At 35.8% G+C, this 20,956-nt stretch overlaps 3 protein-coding genes across 3 annotated transcripts; 2 read left to right on the top strand and 1 right to left on the bottom strand.

The window, feature by feature from the left end:
• The first annotated feature begins 5,389 nt into the window (after nt 1–5,389).
• LOC116143693 lies at nt 5,390–9,733 on the top strand. Its single transcript, XM_031429133.1, has 4 exons — nt 5,390–6,073; nt 8,046–8,329; nt 8,861–9,088; nt 9,191–9,733. The coding sequence occupies exons 1-4, from the start codon at nt 5,632–5,634 to the stop codon at nt 9,731–9,733; spliced, it is 1,497 nt and encodes a 498-aa protein (XP_031284993.1). The 5' UTR covers nt 5,390–5,631.
• Nucleotides 9,734–13,858: 4,125 nt separating this feature from the next.
• On the top strand, nt 13,859–14,424 carry LOC116143754 (histone H3.2). Its single transcript, XM_031429202.1, has one exon. It carries the CDS (start codon nt 13,934–13,936, stop codon nt 14,342–14,344), a length of 411 nt encoding a protein of 136 aa, XP_031285062.1. The 5' UTR covers nt 13,859–13,933; the 3' UTR covers nt 14,345–14,424.
• A 988-nt stretch (nt 14,425–15,412) lies between these two features.
• On the bottom strand, nt 15,413–18,603 carry LOC116143753. Its single transcript, XM_031429201.1, has 2 exons — nt 18,090–18,603; nt 15,413–16,614 (listed from the first exon to the last, which is right to left on the bottom strand). The coding sequence occupies exon 2, from the start codon at nt 16,505–16,507 to the stop codon at nt 15,461–15,463; it is 1,047 nt and encodes a 348-aa protein (XP_031285061.1). The 5' UTR covers nt 16,508–16,614; nt 18,090–18,603; the 3' UTR covers nt 15,413–15,460.
• Nucleotides 18,604–20,956: the final 2,353 nt, after the last annotated feature.

The following is a 20,956-nucleotide window of genomic DNA, read 5'->3' as shown; positions in this document are numbered from 1 at the left end:
CCCTGACTTCATTAATACTGCAAAATTCTTTATATTATTTATTTGTTTAATTTTATTATTTTTAATCTATTAGTTTTATATTCTAAATTATTATTTTCTTAAATAACGTATAAATAATTTTAGATAATTATAAATATTTGTTTTAATCTCTTAGGACGATACTTATCATTTTATTACTTGAACAGATCTAATGCACTTGCAGGTCGATTTAGTCGCATCACATACATGGCCCAATACTGCCAATCCGTGAAACATACATTACATAACCGTCGGGCAAGTCTACCTCTATGAGAAGCTACGCGAGTGCAACTGTGCAAGTACACAAATAATACCTGTACAACACCATGCCCTTTAATTTTATAACTCTACCAAAAACAGTGTGCTTATTGTCCAGCCATGGAGTAGCTACAGTGGTGATAAAGAACTGAGAGCCATTTGTATTTGGCCCCGCATTTGCCATTGAAACCGTAAAAGGTCTGTCATGTCGTAAGCTGCAGATACATGGTAACCAGTAAGAAGTAGAGCATGTCAATAGTTGAGCTGTAAATTAGAAACAAGGGACAAAAAAAATTTCTTGTAACCTTTGCCTGTCGTGGAGGGAAAAAAAAAAGTTTGAAACAGGTTTCTTCAAGATATTGCGTAAAATCAGCGCAAACAATGTGATGCTTCATCATGCTAATATATAAAAAATTATTACCTTTTGTGAAACTCATCTTCAAATTCCCTTCCCCAGATAGATTGCCCACCGGTGCCATCTCCCAAAGGATCTCCACTCTCCAGTCTGAACCATGAAGCCTTTAATGGCTTCAAATTACCTTTTGTGAAAAATGAGATTGAGGTCTCTTTTTTTAATCGAAAAAACCGTGGACTCAGAAATCAGGATGGGAACAAATCTTACACGCGAAGAAATTTTGACATCATCTGCTGGGAAGAATTTTCCATACGGTGATGTCACTGGCTCACTAATAATTGGAAGGTGTTGTTGATTCTCAGATTAGCGCGTGAGAGCTCAATTTTCGTTTTTTGTCCACCTGTGCCCATCAAATCAAGAAGCTTCTAATGCTTTGACAGGACGACAACTTTAAGGTGCTATAACTTGCCAGCATAGCCGTTGAATCTTTCCATCCAACGGTCAAACTACACTTCTTCTTAGAAAATAAATTTCATATTCTCAATATAACATCTCTATAAAATCTTTCTATTTAGAACTAGAAACACATAGAGNCGAGGACCAAGGCCTCCATCTGAATCCGAAAAATTATCACCGTCCTTCACTGCTCTCCTTGGCACATCAAATCCTGGAGGTCCACCCAAAAAGGGGATCAGAACCCAAAACCCATTGGCTTCGTTCGGACCAAAATTTGGGGATTTTGGAAAAAGTTTTTTGAAAAAAGTTAAAAAAAAGTTGAATTGGGCAGGTATTACGAGGTAGGATTTATAAACTATAAAATACCCCTTATGTTTGTTTTTTTACAAAATACTCCTATAATAAAACATTAAAAGTTAACAAAAACACCCTTAACCCACCCTCAAATACCCCCAGCCGGCCACCACCACCGGAGGTGGCCAGAGTCGTCTTATTTGCGCATGACTGGCTGGATCTTGCCAGTCATGCGCCGCGATGGCCTTTTCTGGCCAGATCCACAGTGGATCTGGTCGGCAAAGGCCAGATCTGGCCGTATTTGCTCTTAACGACGGCCAACAAATGGTCGTCGTTGATGGTTAACGACGACCGTTTGTTGGCTGTCATGACCGACTGTTACAGACGGCCAGATCTTTGGCCTTAGATCTGGCCTTTTCCGGCCAGATCCACCGTGGATTTGGCCGAAAAAGGCTAGATCGGAGCACTACCGGCCAGATTCAGCCGGTAGTGCGCCATCCTACCAGATTCCGGCCATTTTCCGACGGTGGTGGCTGGAATCTGGTAAATGTGGATTGTTGGAGTGTTTTTGTAATTTTTAAAAAAATATTTAAGGGTATTTGATTAAATTAACAAATTTAGAGGGTTTAAAAAAAATTGAATAATATTGAAAGTAGTATTCCAAAAAATGAGAGTTTTTGGATATTTTACTGTTTAACTTTTTTGGGAATACTAAGAATAGTATTCCCAATTTTGAACCAAACAAAGCCATTATTCCTGAACAAAGGATGCTACAAGGCTTGGCTAGCTGTTGGCCTTTTGCAAGGATCCCAAGAAGAAAGCCATAAAATTAAACGTATAGCATCCTTACTCACAGATGGTATAAACCTCGACAATTTAATGTTGGGGTTAGGATTAGGAATGTTTAGCGGAAGCGTCCGATTGTCTGGATTGAAAACTTCCTCCCCATAATGCCATTATAATCGTGATAGTGATGTTTTAATGTAAATAACACATGTATATGCTCAAATGTATCATAAATAAATATGCATAACATAAAATAACTATAAATTAAATAACAACAACTAAAAAAGGCGAATGTCGGGTGCTAACCCCCCAGGCCAAACGTCCTCTTCAAGCGTGAAGGCTAGTCGTGTCTAGTGTCTACTATTGCTGCTTTTGAAAGACCAAGCCAATATTAGCTCAATTCAAATTTAAAAGAATCTTATTTTAATTTGTTTTCTTATTTAATTTTACTAACTTCTTTTAATATTTTTAAATTTCTTAATTTAATTATTAGTAGAAACATTCTTATAGTTAGTTTTTCTTATGCAAATAAAGATTATTACTAGTTTGGTAGCCTTCAATTGTTTATTTTGTATTTACCACTAAACCCTTTTTTTTTAGCTACGTAATAGTTTTCCTTTTTATTTTTTCGCATTTATGCTTCATTAAGTGGTGTGAGAGCAAAGTCTAACCTTGTCAAGCGGATGTTGCTAACGATTGGGGTAACGCCCATCTTCTTGACAATGAGTAGAGACGTCAGGATAGCAACTATCCTCTTTACCACGAGGCATGAACATAGGATGGAGGCCAAAACAATAAAAGTTGTTAAAGCCACCATTCAGGGTCTATTATTCATGGCTGGATACACTAGATACTAATGGCAATAAAAATTTAGATTGAAATGTAATGAATTTGTGTAAGAGTTTAGGTTTAATGTTTTATGAATGTTGGATTGATTCAACATTGATGATGTTTCGCATAGAAAAGTTAGGGTTTATCGCTTAATTCATATTCATAATTGTTTTATGGATAACATTGAATAACGTATTAAAACTAGAAATAACGAATAAAATTCTATGATTAATTTGTGGTCCATCTAATTCATAACCGAATTGACGAATTAGTCATAGGGATTGATGATTGACCGAATAGAGATCTGTATTAAGTTGAATATTATGTATGATAAGGATAATTGGCTTTAGAAGAATCCTACCAATCATAGAACAAATAATATTAAAAGTAATTGTCAAGTATAATTAAAAAAAATCTATCCCCTGACTTCATTAATACTGCAAAATTCTTTATATTATTTATTTGTTTAATTTTTATTATTTTTAATCTATTAGTTTTATATTCTAAATATTATTTCTTAATAACGTATAAATAATTTTAGATAATTATAAATATTTGTTTTAATCTCTTAGGACGATACTTATCATTTATTACTTGAACAGATCTAATGCACTTGCAGGTCATTTAGTCGCATCACATACATGGCCCAATACTGCCAATCCGTGAACATACATTACATAACCGTCGGGCAAGTCTACCTCTATGAGAAGCTACGCGAGTGCAACTGTGCAAGTACACAAATAATACCTGTACAACACCATGCCCTTTAATTTTATAACTCTACCAAAAACTTGTGCTTATGTCCAGCCATGGAGTAGCTACAGTGGTGATAAAGAACTGAGAGCCATTGTGTATTGTCCCCCGCATTTGCCATTGAAACCGTAAAAGGTCTGTCATGTCGTAAGCTGCAGATACATGGTAACCAGTAAGAAGTAGAGCATGTCAATAGTTGAGCTGTAATTAGAAACAAGGGACAAAAAAAATTTCTTGTAACTTTTGCCTGTCTTGGAGGGAAAAAAAAAGTTTGAAACAGGTTTCTTCAAGAATTGCGTAAAATCGCGCAAACAATGTGATGCTTCATCATGCTAATATAATAAAAATTATTACCTTTGTGTAAACTCACTTCAAATTCCCTTCCCCAGATAGATTCCCACCGGTGCCTCTCCCAAGGATCTCCCACTCTCCAGTCTGAACCATGAAGCCTTTAATGGCTTCAAATTACCTTTTGTGAAAAATGAGATTGAGGTCTCTTTTTTTAATCGAAAAAACCGTGGACTCAGAATCAGGATGGGAACAAATCTTACACGCGAAGAAATTTTGACATCATCTGCTGGGAAGAATTTTCCATACGGTGATGTCACTGGCTCACTAATAATTGGAAGTGTTGTTGATTCTCAATGTAGCGCGTGAGAGCTCAATTTTCGTTTTTGTCCACTGTGCCCATCAAATCAAGAAACTTCTAATGCTTTGATAGGACGACAACTTTAAGGTGCTATAACTGCCAGCATAGCCGTTGAGTCATTCCTCCATGGTCAAACTACACTTCTTCTTAGAAAATAAATTTCATATTCTCAATATAATATCTCTATAAATCTTTCTATTTAGAACTAGAAACACATATATACCAATTATAAATTTTAATAATGTCATGTTCCTTTATATAATTTCTTTATAAAGTTTATATGTATAATATCATATAATAATATAATATAGATCATTTTCTTACATTATTGGATCAAACAAGTACAAAGGTTATGTATGTAAATTAATTGTATGAATACTACTACATATTAAATTTCTACGATATTATTGTATGAAATATAAATATATATTAAATTTTTACGGTGACATTACCATATGTAAACTTCATGAAATTTAAGAATGTGAATCTTTATTAAACCACATTCCCTTTTTTTTTTTTTTTTTACAATTTTTTAAATGAAAAAGTTATTTTAAATATATAAATTATTACCTTTTATTTAATTCTAGATTATGCAAGTTTATAAAATTAAAACAAAATTTATGATTACAATCTTATTTAATAACTACACAATAAGATAAATTATATTAACTCTTAAGATTGGAACAATTCAATGTTATTCTTTTTTTAATGCTATTTTAAATTAAATGAAATAGAAATGAGAAATTTCTTGTCACTTTTTTTTCCATTTAAACCAACTTTCTATTAAATATTAAATTAATTTAAACAATTACGGTAATTATTAATCCAAATACATTAATCCTAATATCTTATTGCATAGGTAACTGTCTAATTAATATTTTTATTTTAATTTCCTTTCTTAAGTCGTAGAAATAGACAACAATTACCGAGAAAACGACACCGTGTAGACAATACTTTTCTCCATGGTCCATATTTCTCCTCCAATTCAATTCAATTCAATTTAAACCAATCTCTGCAAATTCCTTGAACTTTAATCTTCCGTTCCGTACCACTCAATCTCATCCAGTTGATTAATAATTAATCCATAATTTTCCTCTACTTAATCCCTCATTAAAACTAAACCAAACTCTTATAAAACCTCGTTCTCTCACATGACACATCACAACTCAAAACTCCCGTCTTTTTATAACCAACAAATGCAACTGAATTCTTGAACCCGACCCGAACTCCAATGGATCGGAACCAACCACAAGGCGAGTCTCCGACCAGAGACTCCAAATCCTCAACTGTTCTCTCAATAGAGTGCCTCAAAGGCAGCTCCAAGGCCGAGGAATGGACCCGCGACATGCTCCAGACCGGCGATATCGTCGAAGAGATCCGAATTGGAGGAGGCGGGTCGGGGCTCGGAACCAGATCGTCGCGTTCGTACACGTCGCCGTTTAAGAACGGGAAGAGCGGAGTCCAGAAGATTCTGCACAGCTCTTTTAAAGGTAAAGAGACTTCGATTCTGGTGAAAGTGAGGCGCGGCAGCGACGAGTTCACTGAGTTACAAGCGTGTATTGTGCCGGAGTCGGGCGGGAAGAAGAACCAGTACATGTTGAGGTCCATTGACGATCCGAATTACGCTGTCGGGTTCTGTGATCGGACCGAGGCTGACTGCTTCGAGTTGCAAGGTGAGTCATGCGTTGTGCCGCGTTTTTGTTCATTTTTGACTTTTTTAGTCGACTTTTGACCTTTCGAATTTTTGTACGCATGGGGTGCTGTGACACACGTGTGAATATAGCCATTTTTAGTTTTTATTTTAAAAATAATATTTTGTGAAATTTATAGATTTTTAGTCTAATTTTTTAATATAAATAGGATTTGATAACACCAATATAATATTTTGTTGTTTCCAGAGAGAATTTTGATTGGTTCCTTTTCATATTTTGATTATTTGGGTGGTTTTCAGATGTGTTCCTACCATAAAATACAAAAATTTAATAATATTAGTATATCAAAAAATATAATATTTTGGTCTTATAAATGTATAAAATTATAACAAAATTTTATTTTCTAACATGCTACTCCATGAATGGATCTTCGCCTGCGTTTCATGCGCGTTGATGTGATATGGATACTTCTTACCTGGTTGTACATTTTATTTTTTGACATAATTTTATGATATAAAAAGCTTTGCATTTGTGAAAATAATTTTTTCAACATTAGCGTTAGATCATCGATGAATAAATCTTAAAAATTGAAATTTTATTTGAATTGCATGAAAATTTTAAATTCTTTCTTATTTCCTGGAAGTTTTCAGAGGAAGAAAGCAGCCTTTACTAAGACCCCACCATGAATAAGTTATTAGATTTTATCACCATTAGTATCAATTGTTGACTTTTATTTATTCGTTTTATTTTTCGTAATAGCCTTTCTTTTTGTTTGTTTTCTTTGCTCACACATGATTGGTCTGAGGTAGTTGGGTTCTGCTACCAGTAATGAAGGTCACCCACATTAATCATGAAATCACTCTCGAAAATGCTTTTGACACAGCCACTGAAATGACCTCTTATCAAGTTGCCCACATAGCTTTCTTTCTCCATTGTAAAAAAATATCTATTTATTTTCAAGCCTCGTGCTTGTGTTATTGTCATCTGAAAGCAAAAGCATTACATGTTACTATTACTTGTCCATGTGACTTTGGACTTCATTTTCTACACATAAATGAGTTGATAATACATCATTGTTAGTTGACCTAGTTTTCAACACACTTCTTTTCCCACTCTTCAATATTTTTCTGCTTCTTCTTTTCTCACGTGAGTGTGGCTGGGACATTTCTAGCCAGTTCATACAACAGGAATTAATGAGTTTCATTAATTAAGCACTTCTAGCTTGAAGACTTTGACCGCAAAAAGATCTTAGGAAATATTTCATGTTCTGTTCAAACATGGGGTACTGGGATGAGCTGTGTTGCAGGAACAATGTCTCTTTAGTAAGATATAACATGAGCTGTGTTGCAGGAACAATGTCTCTTTAGTAAGATATAACATGAGCTGTGTTACAATGGATTTAATAGAGTTGCTTGATAAAAAAAGGACAAACAGTATTGAAGTTCTATTTTTCTCTGTTTTTGATATTCTTACCAGAGTATGCTAGCAAGGTAATTGGACCCTTGAACATGAAGTATTGAATTTGCATTCTATAATAATGGTGATGCTGTTGGCATTGAATTGAGAGGTGGAGAGCACTTAATACTGAAATAACTAACATTGTTGAACATAATGAGATTCAATATTGACCATGGTCGACATTTCTTTGTGGATGGATTGAGCATCTGTTTCACATGCGCTATGAGCCCTTGTCCCTTGTTTTACCATTTAGTAATATACACTGGAATGGATTGTAATGAGCAGTGCCATTTCCATAGATAATAAAGCTGATTATGCATACTTCAAGTTTATTTCTTCAGAGTTAGATATGGTGATCAATTTTGTTTTCCTTGGATATTGATAGTGGTTATAGTTTTAGGCAATAGACTTTAGAACAAAATTATAAAAATCTTCTGCACTGACACTAGTTGAATGAAAATGTTGCATCTTTTTTCTGTCTTTTATTTCTTAAGCTTTCATGTGGATGCTTAAATAATGAATTGTAACTCTGCAGCTTCAAGGGGCACCAGGGTTGTAAGTGCATTATCTAGGGCTCGGCTTCAAGATGGATATGTCTCATATCCTTGGGATAGGAGAAAGCAGGAGGTGCTTTCAGTTCCCAATTCAAGCTGCTTTCTCTCTATGCTCCTCCTTCCAAAGGCCTCAGATGCAGTGGCTTCTCGGTACAATGACGTGGAAGACACTCTTGCTCGGGCGAATGCCTGGCTAAATGCATCTCAGGCCTCTGGTGTCCCCATTGTATTTATGAATATCCAAACTGAGTCTCTGCTTACCAAGGTAAAATTCCTTAACCTTAAATTAAGCTCCCTGATAGGAATTTGAATGTGTTGGTTCCTTGTAATTTGTAAGATACACTCAAGTCTCTCAAATTTCACATCATAAATTCATAGGTATAGATATCATAATCAACATTCGATCCTTGTTTCCTCGATTGAACACTTCTGTCACATTTTTCTGAAAGCTTTAACACATCAGTTGCCTAAAGATCCATGAATACAATTTTCATACCAAAGCAACAATAGAACTTTCTTGTTAAACATTTATATTTTGCTTTGCCATTACTATTTTCCCTTTACCTACCATCCAAACTAGATTTTTTGTATCTGTACAGAACTAATTTGTTTGTGTGAGCCAAGAGGAGCAGTTCTGTAGGTACTATTGCTTTACATGGACAATTTAAACATAAAGAGAATCCAAGTTTCTTCTTGGTTCAAATCAACAATTTTATTCCATGTTTTATTTAGCTAAGGCAATCTTCAAGAATCAGGTTACAAATAGGAATTTATTTTTTCATTTTATTTGGAACAGATCTCTGGAGAGACAGCCTCCTCCACTGTGAATGCTGGGTCACTGTCTGATTTATCAAATCTTGCAAATGCAAGCCTGTATGGTTTTGAGGATTACCATGGGGTTGACCTTGGTGTTGTTAGAGCTGTCCGGCTCTGGTATGCTCCTCTTGGAGGAGAGTTTGCAATTGAGATCAAATTAAAAGAAGAAGATTCAAAGCTTGGATTTGCCATTAGTCGTACCGAAGAGGTATGCTGTCCGATTTTCCAAGCACTAGCCGAACTGCATTGTATATAAAAAACCACTCTAACCTTTTCAAGGCGATTGCTCATCATTCTAGTTAACTTACAGGGATTTATCTATATTTCATCAGTCATCGATGATGATGAGAATGCACCCTCCACAAGGTCAGGACTCAGCATTCTCTACAAAGAAGCAACCAATTCATCTAGGCTACTAGTGGTCTCGCGAGTATCAAACCAGAAGGTTCTTCCCTGGATGGTTTCATCAAAAGGAGCGATTAGATGTTTCGACACTGTTTCCCTTAGCCAGAAGCTGTCATTGCACCGGCACGCCAAAGTCCCTATACTCATTCATGTCTTCTTATGGGACCAATCTTTAGTTTCCACATCAGGGAGCCCTTTCAGGTTAAGAACTACATCCCCACCTGCAATGCCATTGCCTCCCGAAGTTCGACTGGCACGCCAACCTAATGACAACCAAATTCAGCCTGTGTCACCTGAGGTTTTACATAATCCTGTGTCACCTGAAGCTTTAGATGACCGTAACTATGGTGGATTAAGTTACGGGCAAGAGCTTATAATTGATAGAGATACAGCTGGGGATGCCTCCTTCAGATTCCATGATTTTGCACTTCCAAACAATTGGGTTTGATACCTCATTTCTGATTTATGTCCTTATCCTGGTTCTCTGTTGGTTGTTGTACAAATGTATCAGTAGGCATTGCTTAATTTGCTTTTGTATTGGGCAAATCAATCATTCATATAGTCTTATATAATAATTTTAGAATAAAGGGGCGTTTAGATCATATAATGTTTTATTATAAGGAGATATTATATTAACAAAATGAAAAATCATCTTGAAGATTACTGTGAATGTTTAGAAAACGTGTTTGGTTGGTTCGAATAAATTAGTGAATAATATGTTTGGTTGGGAGGATAAATGGGTGAGTATATTATATAAATTATTAAATTATCCTCCTTTTTAAATATTAATATAATAATATTTTTTATTATTATTTTTTGAGTAATTAACTTTTAACCCCCAACTTTTCAAATTTAGCAAAAACACTTTAACAATAAAAAATGTTTTAAACTTAACAAAAGCACCCCTACCCACCCCAAGCCACTACCGGCAGCCAGTCACCACAGTCGGCAGTTGTCAACAGTGCCATAGATTTGGCTATGGTTGTTACACGGTCAAAGATGTGGTCGTGAATCGACCAGATCTAGTCGTTTCCAACTAGGGGTGGAACAAATGGGCCGGGTTAGACGGGTCAACCCTAACCCGGCCCGCATTAAAGAGGGTTGAACCCGACCCACATGCAACCCTCGGGCGGGTCGGGTTGTTATATGGCAACCCGGTGACCCGATGGGTTGCTTTTCTGTTTTTTTCAAAAAACCCGGCGGGTTGTTAATGTGGAAACTGTGTGTAAATTCCTAGCAACGCGTGAAAGAATCTCTTTGGGAAATTGTCTGTTAAAGTGACCAAAAAGTGCATGAATTCAAAAAAACTCACATGTGGCATACTGACATGTTATCAGGCTTAATGAGAGTATGAGACACAACCTCTTAAATTAATGACATTTTGACACGTAACCAACATGATAACAGGTGACACAAAAAATTCATGTCTCACAGGTTGAAAAGTGTCTTAAATCTTTGCCTTCTGAAATTTTTTAAATAAATAAACTACCATAAAAGGAAAAAAGTAATTATTGTTATTAAATGAAATTAATTATCACATATAATAACTAAATGACAATTAAAACTAAATATATATAGTTATGGAGTGGAAATAAATGGTTGTCATTAAAATTTATTACAGAATCTGCATCTATGAAAAAGATTTATGTAGATAATTCTGGGAAATTCTTTGATTGATAAAAAAATTAGGTTGGGTTTGATTTATGATTTAAAAATAAATTTCAAAAGCTAAAATATTTTTCAATTTTTTAGTTTTATTACAATATTTTTGTTATTTGAAAACGTGGTTGATATTATATTTTCAAAATGTTTTCACATTAAAAAATTATAGTAAACTTTAAACACTGCTTTTAATATTAAAAGATAAAAATGTATTAAAAAGGGGGGGGGGGGGGGGGGGCGCTAATCCGGCCCGACCCGCAGCCTAACCTGTCGGGTTACGGTTGGCGGGCCGGCTTGGGCCAGCCAACCCTAACAAGTGGCTGGCCTAACCCGGCTTGCATTTGTTGGCGGGCTAGGTTAGGCTTGACCCGCCAAAGGCCCGCAGCGAACCCTTCAAAGCCCCAAACCTGCCGCGGGCCAAGTCGGGCGGGTTACTTTTCCAACATTATTTCCAACTATAGATTTGCAATCCATTGTTGGAAAAGGCCTCACCGGCGCATAGCCGATCATATACGGTTGGTCGTATGCCATTATTACGACTTTTGGCAGCCTCCGGCGGTGGTGGGTAGTTCTAGGTATAATGACAGTAACAAGGGCAATCTCGTCCGAAAAATTTAAAAAGTGAGGACAAAAGGGTTTGCATATTGAATTGGGTGTTTTGTAAATTTTAACAAATATAAAGCTAATTTAAACCAAACGCTCAACTATTTAGGGGCAATATGGGAAACAAAATTGTATTACCATGGGTAGTTTTAAAATAGCCCCCCCAGGTATTAAGATTCCAGACAATATACCCCCCAAATGCCACTGTTTGTCAGAAAAGATTTTGGGAATAGTTTTTTACAAACCAACCAAACATTGTCATTTGCTTAATTTAAAAAATATTATACCAGTTATCTAATATTAACCTCATTTAAACGGGCTCTTAGATATTTATATACTAATATAATAGAGTGCAAAATCACTACAAAATTTGTGTACATGTAGGGGTCGTTTGGATGGGGTTAATATTAGATAACTGAGGTAATATTTTTTAAATTGAGCTGATGACAATGTTTGGTTGGCTTGTAAAAAATTATTCCCATAATATTTTATGACAAACAGTAGCATTTGGGGGGTATATTGCTGGGAATCTTAATACCTTGGGGGGGCTGTTTTAAAACTTATCCCTAGTAATACAATTTTGTTTCCCATGTTGCCCCTAAACAGTTGAGCATTTAGTCCAAATTAACCTTATATTTGTTAACATTTACAAAACATCAAATTCACTTATGCAGACACTTTTGCCCTTACTTTTTAAATTTTTTGGACGATATTGCCCTTGTTATTGTCATTATTTATAGAAATGCCATTATACCTAAAACTAGCCACCACCGTCGACCGCTGTCGGAGGCTGCCAAAAGTCACCCTAATGAAGTATGACCGATCGTATATGGCTAGTCATGTGCCGGTGAGACTTTTTTTGACCATGGATCATAGATTCATGGTCGAAAAAGGTCAGATCTGGTTGTTTCATGTGCAGATCTATAGTAGTGAAACGACCAGGTCTTTGACTTTGAAATAGTCGGCGTTTCACGAACACATCTTTGGCAGTGAAACGGCTCGATCTATGGCACTGCCGGCGTCACGGCTAGATCCAGCGGCCGCCAGCAGTGGCTTGAGGTGGGTAGAGGTGTTTTTGTTAAGTTTAAAACGTTTTTTGTTGCTAGGGTGTTTTTGCTAAATCTGAAAAGTTGGGGGTTAAAAGAAATCATTCAAAAAATAATAATAAAAAATACCGTTATATTAATATTTAAAAACGAGGGCAATTTAGTAATCTATATAACATTCTCACCCATTTATCCTCTCAACTAAACATATTATTCATCAATTTATTCGAACCAATCAAAAACATTTTCTAAATATTTTCAGTAATCTTCAAAGTGATTTTTTATTCCGTTAATATATTATCCCTCTATAATAAAATTATATGATTCAAACGCCCCCGTAACGATAAATGTGTGATAGAGTGGTGTTTTTTTTTTTTTTTCTTCTTCTAATCTTTTTGGTTGTTTTTATTATAATGCCTTTATAGTTCCACAACATAATTAAATATTTAAGGGGAGATATTTTTTTTAACTTAAATTGAGACAATTTTTCAACCATTGATATTTTGTAATCAAATGGATGTGAAAAAGAGTTTTGAGATAGTTATTTTCTTTACTGTCCCAGTAATTCTTAGACCATTGGATTGTATTAAATCTATAACTGAAAATTTGTGTCTCAATCTAAATTGAAAAATCCCATACCTTTTAAGTATTGAATTATTACAATCCAGCACAAATTTTATCGATTGAAATGCAACAAAACATCTATAAAATGATAAATTTATCAAGGTTATATATTTTCCATAAATTAATTATTTGCTTACAAAAATTTCAAAGTGTTTATATTATTCCAAATAATTAATATTAAAAGAAATTATAACTTATGAAAGAGAGACCCAGAATCCGCCGTTTATGGGAAAAATCTCTTAAAATTGCAACCGTTGATTATACCACCAATCGACGGTCCAAAGCTCGTCCTTCTTTGAAAAAAAAGGTTTTTTCAAATTTCCGCATCAGCTAAATTATCATTGGTTCTTTCAAATACACGCGGATCACGATCCTTATTGTCAACTTTAAACAATCTCAAGCGTCCATGTCCTTCCAAATCTACGTTCCAGATTCAACCAAAACTCTTAAGGCCCATTGGGTAATTCTTATGTCACGTGGATCGCCAGCTAGTCAGCTTCAATCATTATCACGCGTCGATTAGCTACAAATCTACGGTTTAAATTCACCCATTCGAAACTTGCAAACACGCTCAAAAATTTCAAAATTCCCTCCTGCTCCTCCATATTTTGCTTATAAAACCCTCCAATTACTTTCCCTTCTCGTCACCACTACGAAATTTACGTTCATATTCTCGAGAAACAAACACACATTTTCAATCGCAAATCAAGGAAATGGCTCGTACAAAGCAAACAGCAAGGAAGTCCACCGGAGGCAAGGCGCCACGTAAGCAGCTGGCCACGAAGGCTGCTCGCAAGTCAGCTCCAGCGACCGGAGGAGTGAAGAAGCCTCACCGTTTCAGGCCTGGAACTGTAGCCTTGAGAGAGATCAGAAAGTACCAGAAGAGCACAGAGCTTTTGATCCGCAAGCTTCCATTTCAGAGACTTGTGAGAGAAATCGCTCAGGATTTCAAAACTGATCTAAGGTTCCAAAGTAGCGCCGTCGCGGCTCTTCAAGAGGCCGCTGAGGCCTATCTCGTTGGTCTCTTTGAGGACACAAATCTCTGTGCAATTCACGCAAAGAGAGTCACTATTATGCCTAAAGATATTCAACTCGCTAGGAGGATTAGAGGTGAGAGAGCTTAGAGAAATGTTCTGTATTGAATCAGTTTGATAGAGATTTAGAAGGTCTGAATCTGTGCTCATTGCTTGGGTTTCCAATTTTTAATTCTGACTTTGTAAATCTTTTCGAATTTAATGAAAAATATGGATTTCTTTATCAAATTTGTTCAGCCTTTAATCTGAAAATGAGCCTTGGATTTGTCACAGATTTAAATCTGGGTTTTATTTGACATGTTGTGATCTCATTAATCAAACATTTACACAGGGTTGATGTAAAATATTGAATTGATTCCATTGGTGTAAAGTAAAGGTTGCTATGAAGATCTGAAATAAGATTTTGCTAAACTTAAAGATGATTAAGAGCAAATGAACCAAACTTATTGTCATCAATCATCATCCCTAACATTGTCTGTACTGTGTAATTGGGGTCTTGGAAACACCAACTGTTTATTCGTGCAGGAAGATGAGCTTTCACAATTTGAGTAGTCTTCAGCACATTGCCATTTAAGGAGTATACAAAACAGGTACTGGAATTTATTGGAAGATAATACACAGTTACTTCTTCCTCCCCATTTAGCTGTATTGCTTAACCTCAATCTCTTCTGATCAATAAACACAGCTTCATCACTCAGGTTGTTCACTCTAACCCATTCGACCCTCGAAAAGTCTGCGTATTCTCCTCCAGGAGATTAAAGTAGACTATCAAAAGCTGTTCATTGCAAGCGACGAACCTAATTCTTAGGTGCATTAAGTCACTGTCCAAAACACCACATCAGTAGATTTCAAGTTGAATTCCCCAATCTGAAAATCGCTAGTTATACCGAATATCTTGCTATAAAAAACAACTATATCCTCAATAAACCTAAGGTTCTGTGAAGTAGACTACTCTTTCCACCGCAAAAAATGTGGGTTAGTCAACCCAGTTCACGATCAGCCAATTTTTGCATAAACATAAACTCTAAATTTTCATAATAATTAAACAATTTTGTTAGAGAGAAAATGTAAGAAAACACACAGAGAGAATTATATTTCCTTCTTTTCAAATTACAATTTATATGGTGGGAAAATTAACATATATCCTTCCTAATCTAACACTTATTTGGGTTAAAAAATAAAAAGGTTTTGTGAAACTGAGCCGAACTAATCAAAGCCTCTTACATTATCTGCAGAAAAAAAATACCACGAGTACATCCGAGTTTTATCATCCCATCTCCATTTACGAATCGTTTTCACCTCGCCATTCTTCAAGGAGTGTATATGGCATCCATCGTTTAACAGCACATAAACGCAGTTGCTTTGTCCTCCCCACTTTGTTGGGTCGATTAACTTGCAGCTTATAATGCCCCCATCACCGACGCACACAGCATGTTGACCCAAATTATTCATCACAACCCATTCCATCTTCTTCACGTTTATTGAATAAACTTTAATCATGTTCACGTTAACATAATCTACGATCAGAATATTGTTATTTGAAGTCACCAACCTCACATTACTGCTCACACGAGGTGCAAATTTCAGTGTCAAAAACTTCAAATCAAAATTTCTAAGGTCAAGTATCCCAATCTGAGAATGGTTAGTTATAGCAAATATCCTGCCACAGAAAACAACCATATCCAAAATATGCCAATTCTTAAGTTTAAAAGAGTATTCTTTCCACTGGTTGTTTCTAGATGTATAAAATTCCAAGTTCTGGTTCCGACAAGAGAGAATCACTACAACAAAATCTTGATCTTGAGACCCAGTTGAAGCGAAAATGGCACGATCTGAACTAAATCGAATATTATCAGAAAGTTTGCGCACGCGAGAGAACTGGAATTGGCGTCCTGTAACAGGGTTTATTAGCCAAATTTTTTGACTCCAAGTATCTTTCATGATTAAATACCCACCAGAAACACCAAGACAAAATTTGAAGTCGCAAATAAAATTCGGAAGCATTGTCTTGTATTTGATTCCAGTGGCTATTTCGTGAAAACAGCACGCTTTCTTAGCTTGTGATGAGATGTGAATGACAAGAGGTGATTTTGATGCCATGAAACCGTCCTCGTACTCTGAATTAAATAATCTCCAACTTCTGCAAACTCTACCAATGCTGAGATAGTCTGCAATATTCAAGTTGCTAGAGATTATATTGAGAAGTTCCTCTCGAAGATCAGCCCATGGCCTCTGATTGTAGCAGATATTCATCTTTATCTTCTTCCTGATTGTCTTTGTTTCATTCTTCTCTATTTTCTGCTTTCTGAACGCCGCTAAGGGCCTGGTTTTGATCTTCCTCCCTCGTTTCTGCACTGTACCTGTACAATTTTTCATACCCATATTCAAGCTTTGGAAAAATATTATTGATTGTATGTTTATATATGGTTAAAGAAATTAAAAAGTAAACAAACTAATAGGAAATCATAATCAACTCAATTAAGTATTAAAAGCCTTTTAGTGTTGGACGTTAGTAACAAAATACAAATCCTTCAAACGATCTTCCTTATCGATTTCTGATTTATTTATTAGGAAGTTTTAATAGGCGGTGGTTTTGTCTTTTTAGAGTTGCATATATTGATTTGTGGGGATGAATTGAAATTTGACACCACTACTCCAAATAGAAATCGGAAATAATTTTCTTTTAGGAAAATTAATTATCAAAGAATAATGTAACAAAATATAAGAATTCCATAGCCAAATTTTCTGCTGAGCATCATTCAAAGCGCTCATACACACAGTTGCTTTGTCCTCCCCACTTTGTTGGGTTGATTAACTCAACTCAAAATTTTATTGGTTTTATGTGTATCAAGGAAATAGGGAAAAAGAAAAACTCCCTAAACAAGAATCCTAATCTAACTCAAACAAGTAGAAAAAAAATTAAATGATCAAAATCTTTATATTGTTCTACAAAACTGAAATCCTTATTCAAATAAAAGTTTAAGACTTAAAAGTCTTCCTCTTTCTTATCTCCAAGGCTTGTGGCCTTGCTTTTAGGCGGTAGCTTTCCGAAATATAAAACAGAGAGAGATGATGGGTTTGTCAACAAAAGCAAAGAGAGGACAGGAGAAAGAAACCGGTTGGTAGACAGAAACAGAGTAAAAAAACAGAGCAGAGGAGAGAAAATGCTTTGGGCGGTGGACGCCTAGCCCTTCGGAGATAGTTCTGTGAATTGCCCATAACCTGGGCAGTTTCATTTTGTACTGTATGTATAACCAACCAGTTGTAATTATTGCTCTGCTCGTATGTATGACTAATTATTATCGTTGCACCTTTTCCTTAGAATTTAGATACTCCATCGGGGACATTTACCTTCGATAATCCGTCAGGTATGACCAACATGTATCTTAACCCTAGCATGGTTTTTAGCATTAACCTTCTATTAATTTTCTGTCAATCCGAACACAAGGCATAGAATGGCTTTTACTTCTTTTGTCTATCTGATGTCACATATCAAAATAGTTGAACACAGAGGTACCAGATGAGGTTATGACAAATCTAATTGCCCAAAACGGAATTTCCAGGGAACTAAACTCAGCAAAAATTAAGAATATTGCTGATAAGTGTACTGCCCTGAGGTTTAAGGATTGAATACAAAGCAAAATAGTAGAGCTATACTCTAAATTATATTGTGATTTCTAGATTCAAAGAAACAACAAAAACCTGATAATAGAAATATACCAGAGTCAGCAAATTGTCAACAGTATTACGTGGTTACTGTCTCTGAGCATACAATCATTCATATAAAAGTAAGAAGAAACAACATATAACTCAAAAAGAAGTTCACACACTTAACCTTGTCTGAGTTAAAATTCTTCCACATACCACCCCACTAATCATCCCTGACATTATCATTATCGTTTGATTGGTGTAGAAAATACCAAGAATATATTTTGGTAGAAGCATACCAACTATAATCCCTGTCCCGTCACACATCAATAGTAATAGCACTTCATGGCTCCTCACGATTAAATGAGTTTAAATCACATCTTTTGGAAGAGAAAAAGAGACCATATCTGCAATTGGCTTGTCCTCCCCACTTTGTTGGGTTAATTAACTTGGAGCAAATCATGTCACCATGGCCAAGAAACAATGCTTGCTCTCCTAAATTATTCACCTTCACCCATTCCATCCTTGATAAGTCTATTCTATAAATTATCATATCATCCACTACAAAAAGTTGATCATTTGAAGCCACCAACCTAATTGAATTACCCCAACAAATGTCTAAACGAGGTGTAAATTGCAGTTCCACAAAGTTCAAATCACAAGATCTCAAGTTGAATATTCCAATCCGAGAATAATCAGTTAGAACATATATCTTGCCATCAAAAACAACTTTATCCAACAAAAGCCAACTCTTGAAACCATAGTGGTATTCTTTCCATTTTTTATCTCTATAAGTACAGAACTGCAAGCTTGTGCCATACTTACAAAGAATCATAATAAGAAAATCTTGACCTTGAGATCCAAAGGAAGCAAAGAGGCTGCGGAAGATGCCAGGGTCATGACAATCATTAATACGAGGAGGCCAGGGCATGCAAGGGAATTGGATTTGATGTCCTGTAACAGAATTTATAAGCCATAAATAACTACTCGAAACATCTTTTTTTCTCGAGACAGAGCATGATTAAGTACCCACTTGAAACACCAAGACAGAATTCGAAGTTGCAAATTTATTGAGGCAGCTTAGTCTTGTATTTCGTCTGATTAGCCATGTCAAAAACACTAACAATACTTCTTAGCTCGTGCTGATGTATAAACGACAAGAGGTGATTGAGATGTCAAAAACCTCTGCTTAAATTCTAAATAAAATAATCTCCAGCTTCTGCAAACTCGACCAAGGCTTTGAAAGTCTACCATATTCAGATCATTAGAAATAATCTCAAGAAGCTCTAGCGGAAGATCAGCCCATCATGAAGTTCTCCAATTGTGGAGCCTTCTAGCCTTCTTGGATCTTCTACTATTATCTCTTTTGAGCAATGTGTCTACAAAATCTGTCATAGTTGCAGAGTTATAACCTCATTAGCTGAAAATATATTGATTATATACAATAAAAATGTAAGATAAAAACGCAAAGTATCCAAGTCCAACATAAAGTAATAAAACATAAATCCCAATTAAGATTTCTTGAAGTTGTTATCTTAAGCATCAATATCTGATAGCCATATACATCTTTCTTAAATATGAACATCACAGCATCTGAATCATAGAGAATCACACGCATATAAGAAAGAAAACGTTGAAATTTAGTAAAATTAATCCAAATTAGTATCAAACTTGGATCAATTTAATCAAAAACAAAAGACTTTAACCCTGTATTTTCTGGTACCTCAATCATAAGCAATATTCAAAAACCCATAAGAATTATCAGATAAATAAACTAAGTAATCAAAATTCGTGATGTAAAAAGTCACCAGAACAGTTAGTTACTCATAATTCGCTCTAAATAATCACTAAGATGATGATAATTTTGGATGATTTGTAACTACGTAAGGAGTATATGGTTGAATTCCTGAAGCAGTTGACGGTGACTGCATTTTGGAGTGGTTGAAGATGACAGTGATCCTTCCTTTCTTTCACATTCGAATCCGAAATTAGGGTTTTTCGCTCTATTCAAATTTATGTTGCTGGTTATAACTTACCGGGAATAGATAGGAGGAAATTTAACTTCTCGGACCTCCCAAGTTTGCATTTAAAAAATTTACTCTAAAATATTTTGTAATTTTTTTAATTAAGAAAAGCTGACATGACACACTTAGAATTCATTAAACATATAAAACGAGTTAAAGAGAAAAGATTTAAATATATGTAGGTAATATTATAATTAACAGAAGTTTGTTTAAATTTTGAAAATTAAAAACAACCCCCACCCTTCAAAATTGTTTAATCGAGCCAAATACCCAAAAAAACGACCGACGAACACCTTTGATTTCTCTGCCATTTCCGGTGATGAAAGTGCCCTATTCTGGCAAATATTCGATCCCAAAGTTTCTTTACACAAAATCATAGCTGATATTGACAAAGAGGAGGAAAACCCAACCCTACTCCAAATCTTAGACTCCGGCGGTGATGACAGTTCAAAGGCTATCGTAGAAGACGCTCCGGTGGATCATCCGATGGGTGAAGGTGGTCCAGAGGCAGAGGAGACAATGGTGGCACAAGAACAAAGAGAAGAATCAAAAGACGGTTTTGAAGAGGAGGACGCCAACGAGAATTTAGGCGTTGGAGGAGGACGCCGGTGAAGAAAGGGTACGTTTTTTACTTGTTGTTTTGAATTTGATGAGAAATTTGATTGATTTGTGCGAATTTGAGGGATATGTAGTTGGTCTTATTATTATGGTGGTTGTGGCGTTTTGTTGAGCAGTTGGCGGACATTGCGGGAGTGACTTTGTTTGGGTTCCAGAGGATGGGGGAAGACAAGGGAGGTCGTAGAAAGGTTGTTTGTGAGAGGTTGGAGGGCTGGGGATGACAGGAGGTGGCGGAATAGGGGGGCTGGAGGGCTGCCCTGCATATTGCAGGGTTGGCCACGCACAGCGCACGTAGCCCATCCTTAGCCCTCCAACCTCATGGAATCTGCCACAACAGCCTCTATAGGGTTTGCATTGGCTTCCCTGGTCCTCTTGAGGTCAAAAACACCACTCCCTGATACCTTCGAAGCCT

This window comes from Pistacia vera, unplaced genomic scaffold (genome assembly GCF_008641045.1).
Source record: "Pistacia vera cultivar Batoury unplaced genomic scaffold, PisVer_v2 Contig432, whole genome shotgun sequence".
In the NCBI taxonomy this organism is placed as follows: domain Eukaryota; kingdom Viridiplantae; phylum Streptophyta; class Magnoliopsida; order Sapindales; family Anacardiaceae; genus Pistacia; species Pistacia vera.
The sequence above is the reverse complement of the archived record's forward strand: the minus strand, read 5'-3'. Positions and strand labels throughout refer to the sequence as shown.